Here is a 7282-nt window from a genome sequence, read left to right as displayed (position 1 = left end):
AGGCTTAAGTGATTCTCTTGCCTCAGCCTCCCAAGTAGCTGGGACTACAGGTGCCCACCAAAACACCTAGCTATTTCTTGGCTATAGAAATCATTGCTGTCTGGCAGGCCCAGGCTGGGCTCAAACCTGCCAGCCTCGATGTATGTGGCTGGCACCATAATCACTGTGTTTGGGTGCCAAGCTGTGTCTTCATCTTCTTAAGACTCACTCATGACTGCCTTTCACAGAGGTGACTTGAGCCCTGTGGAGCTGAGGTTGGCCCAGGAGACCCGCGTGAGGGCAGGGCCCAGGGGTCTCCTGTCCCTTCTCTGAGTCCAGTGGGGTGTGTCATGCCCTATGCTGCCCCTGAGTTGTCTGCTCACCCTGCCCTGGTGTGTCCAGAGGTTCTCTTAGGAATGGGCATTGTGCATCATCACTTCAAGCTGGCCCAAGGACCTGTGGCCTGTGCCTCGGACCTCCTACTTGGGCTTTGTGAGAGTCCTGCACAGGCCCATATGGACATGCTGCATCTGTTCCTGGTGCTCCAGGTTGAAGACCTTTGTCCTCTCAAATGTGTGGGTGATGGGTACCCATGGTGTCTTTAACTGGTGTCACCCCAGCAATGTCCCAGCAGGGACACAGCTCTGTGAAGTCCCAGTGCCCTAGTGTGCACTTACTCTTGGCCAAATCAAATATTGATATTGAAGTCTCACCACTCCCTCTTTGAGTCCTTGTAACTGAGTATTGTGGGTAGAGTGACCAGGAGAGCCTGATAGTCCCTTCAGGACTTGTTCTGTGGATGTCCTCAGCTGACTGTGTCTGGTTCCCTGTGTTTCATCCTCTCCTTCCGGGTGGTGCAGCTCGTTCTCTGCACTGCTCTGCCATCACTGAGGACAGTGGGTACCTGCCCTGCACAGCAAGGTCTGTGTTGGTATCCCTCAGCCTTAGAGCCCACACACGTGAATGTGGGCTCCCTGTTTAATTTTGAAAGGGATGTGTTGATTCAGAATAAGAGTTTGGAGTTTATTTACAACTGTGGCCCAGGTAGTTCTTTGTGGTGGGCAAGGATGGAAAGAACATGGCTCCCCATGTGGTGGGGAGGGCCGTTGCTAGATTTGCTTAGCTAGGTTGTTCTTTGTAAGTCATGGCCAAAGTCTGGCTCAAGCATAAAGCACTACAAAAGCTGGAACCCATGAAAGGAGCTCCTCGTCCACTGGGTGCTCCTCCAACCCTGGCACCTATCCTGTGTCCTGGTTTCTGTCTGCCATGGGCTCCTGGCCTCTGCTCACCCCCAGGCCCCAGGCGCTCAGCCTCTACTCACCCCTAGGCCCTGAGCTCTCAGCCTCTGCTCTCTCCCAGACCCTGGATGCTCAGCCTCTGCTCTCCCCCAGGCCCTGAGCTCTTGGCCTCTGCTCTCCCCTGGGCCCTGGACACTCGGCCTCTGCTCTCCCCCAGACCCCAGGCGCTTGGCCTCACTCTTCCTCGGGCCCTGGGTACTTGGCCTCCACTCTCCCCCAGTCCCTGAGCTCTCGGCCTCCCCTCTCCCCCAGGCCCTGGGCTGCATCCTGTACCTGCTGTGCTTCCAGCAACACCCTTTTGAGGATGGAGCGAAACTCCGAATTGTCAACGGGAAGTATGTGATTCCTCTGACTGACACCCGGTACACCGTCTTCCATGACCTCATCCGTAAGTCCCCATGGTGGACGCTTAGGGCAGGAGCCAGGGCCACTACCCTGTTAGGCTGTGGGCACTGCTCACTGGCTGGCACTCCCCTGTCTCCCACCTGTGGCCCTTGTTTTGACACATCCCTGATGGGGCTTTTCTGCAAAGTCTCATCCACTCAATCGTGGGTGAGTCTGCCAGGCTGTGAGTGGCAGTTGGATGATTCTGTTCAGTTCTGTGTTACTCTTCCCTTCCTTATTCCCTTGCTTGCTTTGAAAGAGACGATGTGTGAGTATGTGGCCCCTTAGTTCCCTGTGACCTCTCAGGCACGTGGCACCATCTCTCTGGACCCCAGGGTCACAGTGCCACGTGGGGCCACTCTGTACTGCTGTGCCTCTGCCATAGGTGCCATGCTGAAGGTCAACCCGGAGGAGCGGCTGTCCATCACTGAGGTGGTGCGCCAGCTGCAGGAGATCGCAGCTGCCAGGAACGTGAACCCTAAGTCCCCCATCACAGAGGTGAGGGTGGCACAGCTGAGTAGGGCACTGGGCCCCAGGGCTGCCTGTGATCGGCCCACACATACTTTACTATGGAGTCTTGCAGCCCCAGAATTCAGGTCTAGTGTTGGGGCGGGGCTCTGGGTTAGTGGTTGCAGAGGCTTAGGCAGGGCATAGGAGCCCTGAGGTCGCTCCACAGGTGCCTTTCTGTTGGTTTTTCCCTGGATTTGGGCAGAGCATGAGTCGTCCCTGTGTCTTGCAGCCTGAGGTCAGTGTCCCATGTGTCTCACTGGGTTTCCTGCTTCAGGTCTTGGGGCTCAGCCTGGGTAGGGTCTATTTTCAGCCTCCCCTGGCTACTGACGGCTTTCAGGGCTTGTAGGCGTGCTAGGCTGAGACCCCATGTGGCCATGCGCTTATGGAGAGCAGTTAGGCCAAGCAGGCACCAGCACAGGGCAGCTAGAAGTTGCCCTCTAGGCCTTTCCAACTCCCAGGGGTGGGCAGATGGTCACCTGCACCAGGTTCTGTGATCAGAGCAGACTTGAGATCTGGTCCCCCACCACAGGGAGCAGGTGGGGTCTCTGGCATCTTTGGGGCCCCCACCACTTATGCACACCGCTCAAATCAGGACTTGTGGGGCCCCGCCTCCCTGGCACTGCCCATCTCCCTGGTGGGTGAAGCTCTCCGGTCTTGCTCTGTGACCCAGACTCTTGGTTCTTGGACTGCAGGTACTTTGAGCTGCTGGGCCCTTTTCCTCCATCATGGCTGACACAAGACTTCTCAGGGCCCTTTGTGGGGCTAGTCATGAGGGGCCAGCCCTGCTGTTGCCTGGGTAGACATAAAGCCCAAGAAGGAAACATCACAGTTGCCGTCCTGAGTTCTTGTCTGTGGACAGGGGCCCTGAGATAGGAGATGGATGTGGGAGTGGCTGGTCTGCGATTCCCATGGGGGCAGCAGTGCATGTACAGCCCAGGGGCCTGGGGGTTTCAGGGGCAGAGCCTTTGGGGGGGGACGGTTCTTCTGGCGACTGAGATCTATAGGGCTGAGGGGAGTGCCCACCCCGCAAGCTGTGCATGCCAAAGTCCAGGTGTGCTGCGGTTGGGGTGTCCATGTTGTCGCTGGCCTTGTCAGGAAGCTTGTGGGGTCTTTCAGGAGGACGAGGAGGCAGAAGCTACAGGAGCTCTGCTTTCTGTTCTCCTCAGAAGCTTTGGGTAGCAGCAGATGTATGGGGTACTGGGGCAATAGGTGCTGCTGCAGTCACAGGCCTTGTGGATGTTGCCTGAGTGCTCTGCTTTGTGTGCTTGTAGATGAGGACCTAGGGGACGAGCATCAAATCCCTGCCCAGGCCACCCAGCAAGGGCTGAGCATAGGGTGAAGTAAAAACACTATACTGCCAAGGAGGCGGTGAGCTGCTGGGCCCTAGAGCTTGGGCCTGAGATGAGGGAACCTCAGCTCAGGTTGGCGTGTCTGTGTCCACGGGTGAACAGACTGGGGCAGGTGGTGGGAGAGCATGAGCAGTCTCTGGGTCTGAGGGTCAGATCAGACATAGGGTGCCAAGAAGCAGGCCCGGTTTGTCTGGGTCTCACAGGGCTGCCATGCATGACCCGCCCTGGGTTCAGGTTGTCTGCTCAGACTTTACAGTGGACCAGGTATGGGAGCCAAGTAGGTGCAAGTGGTTTCTCTGTGGCCTGAGAAGGTGGGAATTGTCACTCTGACTCTTGCCAAGGTCAATTCAGGAACCAACTCTTGTATCTTTCAATCATTGCAGCTCCTTGAGCAGAACGGAGGCCATGGAAATGCTGTTCCATCCCGAGGGCCCCTTCCTGGAGGCCCTGCCAGCAGTGGCTACAGTCCAGGTAGTATGTTGGCCCTAGAACACTGCTGTCCTGCTCTATGAGGCTGGCAGCCTGGCCAGGATGCTAAGAGCTCAGCACTCAGGACACAGCCTTGAGAGGTGCCGGCTAACGGTGCACCAAGATCTTCCTGATTTCATCTCCCCCCCTCCCCCATCTCCTCATCCCTGTCACTATTTGGGAATGTGGAGGGACTTGACTGGGCCCTTGGGTTGTTTCCTGGGCCCAGCCTCTGTGGTCGCCGGCTGAGCCCTGGCACAAGCAGTTGGCCGATGGGGCTCCACTGGCTACCTGGAGAGGCTCTCAAGGGGCCGAGTTCCTCTTAGGCCATACCCGCCATGGCTGGCTGAGACCATCTCTCCCTACAGGCCTGGCTCTGGTAGAATATGACCAGTCCTACAGCGGCTTCCTGGACATCTTGCGGGGTGGTACCGAGCGGCTATTCACCAACATCAAGGACACGTCCTCCAAGGTCATACAGTCAGTTGCTAAGTAAGTGTGAGGCACGTAGGCCATGTTTTCTGGGCTCATCTGGGTATAGCCCAGACCCCCAGCCCTACTTCTTGTCTGCTGTGGAAAAGCCACACAGGAGCCCCAAAGCCCCCTATAGGATTTGCATTCCTGTTATTCTGAGGTGCTGAGTGCATCCACTGCCCCTGTGCTGCTGGGTGATGCCCTTCTGTCAGCCGCATTGTGGGGCCCTACTGTACAGAGGCCTGGGGACCCACATGGCACACCCAGTTTTTTTGAGTCTTGCTGTGGTGACGCCCTCATGGGGCTCTCTCCTCTCTGTGGTGTGCAGTGAGCGTGGCAGCATCTCCCCGCGGGGTCACCCCAGTCCAACTGCTCATTGCCCAGACTTCCCTGCGGTGGGCATGAGTGTGGACACACTGTGGGTGCCTGTCCCAGAAGAGTGCATGTGTGTGCAGGGTTCCTGTGGCACCCTCTGCTCATGGACCACGGTGGAATGTGCCAGAACATAGTCTCTCTGTCACTGAGGGCAGCTGAGCACCTGGGGAGCCTGGTGCTCTTGCCACTCAGGCTTGAGGGTGTCTGTGGGTTGTTCCTTCTGCCCCAGTCAGTATTGCCCACCTCTGTCCTTTCTTTGTGCTGTGGTCCTCGCTTTATTTCTACAGACATTCACAGCACCAGGCAGGTGTATGTGTGTCTGTGTTTCTGAAAGTATGTGCTTGCGTCTAAGGGCAAGTATGTGTTCACAAGTGTGAATGCATACATGAACACGTGTGAGCATACTGTGAACATGTGTGAGTGCACAGTGAACATGTTTGAGCACATGGTGAACGTATGCAAGCACACCTGTGAACACTTGTGAGCCCATGGTGAACACGTGTGAGCATACCTGTGAACATGTGTGCTGCACCATGTGCTTTGTCCTTGATATGACCTTTTGCGACAAGAAACTTGGACACATTCTGTGTGTGTCCTGGGCAGGGTGTTGGATGTAGCTGAGCCCCTCCTGCTGACATCATAGTGGCAGGGAAGTTCCCAAGCAGCACCTGGGTCCAGGGCCTGGCCCTCCATCTGCTAGGTGGGGTTGTGGCTTCTGCAGGGTCCTGGCTCTGGTGGCATGTGCCATGGGGTGCTCTGTACATGCTTTAGGGTGCCCTTCTCCCCACCAGCTGGAGCCATGGTTGGCATGAGCCTCGAGGGCAGGTCAGGGGTCTGCTGGCTGCAGAGCCGTGTCTAAGGCCAGGTGTTGGCCAAGCTTTCTTGGCCACTGTCCAGTGTGTCTTCCTCTTGGTCCCCATGCCCACTGCCTGAATATGGCATCCCTCTGGGAAGGTCACATGGTTCCATGTGGTGTTCTTATGGGTTCAAGACTGGGGACGTCTCCGTAGGAGTTGCAGCCCCCCAAATGGCAGTGAACAGATGATTACTGTGTTGGGTGGGCATGGAGCAGCTGCCTAACTCACTCTGAAAAATGAAAGGGACATTAAGCCTTGACCCAGATAACCATTTCTTAGTGGTCGGGTGGGCAGCAGGAGAGCAGAGCCCTCAGCAATGCAGTGTCTAGGGCTGGTGGCTGAGAGCGGTGGAGATGGGTAAAGCTGTGTTCATGTTTGTGTTCTCATAGGCAGTGCTTTGGGTGAGCAAACAAACATAAGTAACGGCTTACAGAATCTGATTTCAAAACTTTTACTCTGGAAATATAGAAACATCTTATATGATGTGAAAATAAAATTAGTTTTAAAATGGGTATTCACTTAAAGGAACCAGGGCTGGAGGAAACCCAGAAGGGTGAGAAACTGACTGTTCAGTGTCCAGATTGGAGTAGGGAGGGCAGGGAGGGAGGAGACGCACATCAGAGATCCCCTACACCCCCCCAGGTTGGGTGATTGGCCAGAAGGACTTGGTGTCACAGCCATAGTCTGCTCCAGAGCGAGGATACAGCACAGGCAGCAGCAGAAATAGGCATGTGGGGTACATGCAAGGTGCCACTTGTAGCTTCAGGGTCCTCCCTGGATGCCCCAGTTATATGTAGCTCCCCAGTTGGGGGGGGGGTGTGCCATCGCAGGGGACCTGGGCTCTTATGGGAGGGGCATAGGGTGCTCTGCCATCTCCACCCAGGGAGGACCAACGAGGTAGACCCATCTGTTCTGGGGGTGGTGGGAACCTCCCCAAATCCGGGCCCAGGGTTAACCTTGCATATGATCTGCCTCTGAGCCACATGCTTCAGGTGGCCAAGGTGTGTACATACATGCTGCCTTGGGAGCAGGGAGCTCACAGTGTCTGGGGCTGGCACTGGGCTCCCTGTTACCTGTGCTGCTCTGGGGTAAGGAAGCCAGGCCTGGAGGCCTGAGCGACACCCACCCCCAGGTGTGGGTCTAGCATGTTTGTTCTGCTTGCACACATGTTGGGAGCCCCCAGGCCAGGCTCAACAGGGGCCCTCCTCCCTTGCGCATCTTCCAGGAACTTACCTATAATCATCGTTTGCTCTTTTTACTCCTGGGCTTTTAGCTTTGTTTTTTTACTGATATTTAGATGACACTAAATACTAATTTTTCTTATGGAAAAAATACAGCAAGTACTTTGTACTGGAGTATTATTCCCCCCCCCCTTTTTTCTCTTTGCAGTTTTGGCCAGGGGTGGGTTTGAACCCGATACCTCCGGCATATGGGGCTGGCACCCCACCCTCCTTTGAGCCACATGCACCACCCTTTTTTTTTTTTTTTTTAAGTTATTTATTTATTTTATTTTTGTTGTTGCAGTTTGGCCGCAGCTGGGTTTGAACTCACCACCTTTGGTATATGGGGCTGACACCCTACTCACTGT

General features: G+C 55.6%; 1 protein-coding gene across 1 annotated transcript in view; it reads left to right on the top strand.

The window, feature by feature from the left end:
* Nucleotides 1-7282, top strand: part of GAK (cyclin G associated kinase) — a 61949-nt gene that overhangs the window by 25785 nt on the left and 28882 nt on the right. Inside the window, exons 8-11 of the mRNA XM_023507700.1 lie at nucleotides 1530-1665; nucleotides 2047-2159; nucleotides 3904-3991; nucleotides 4357-4480. Of these exons, the coding sequence (XP_023363468.1) occupies nucleotides 1530-1665; nucleotides 2047-2159; nucleotides 3904-3991; nucleotides 4357-4480 (461 nt within the window). The remainder of the gene's footprint in view (nucleotides 1-1529; nucleotides 1666-2046; nucleotides 2160-3903; nucleotides 3992-4356; nucleotides 4481-7282) is intronic.

The sequence above is a fragment of the Otolemur garnettii genome, unplaced genomic scaffold (genome assembly GCF_000181295.1).
Source record: "Otolemur garnettii isolate 467f Iridium unplaced genomic scaffold, OtoGar3 scaffold00198, whole genome shotgun sequence".
In the NCBI taxonomy this organism is placed as follows: Eukaryota; Metazoa; Chordata; class Mammalia; order Primates; family Galagidae; genus Otolemur; species Otolemur garnettii.
Note: the sequence above shows the minus strand (reverse complement) of the source record. Positions and strands in the feature narration are given on the sequence as shown.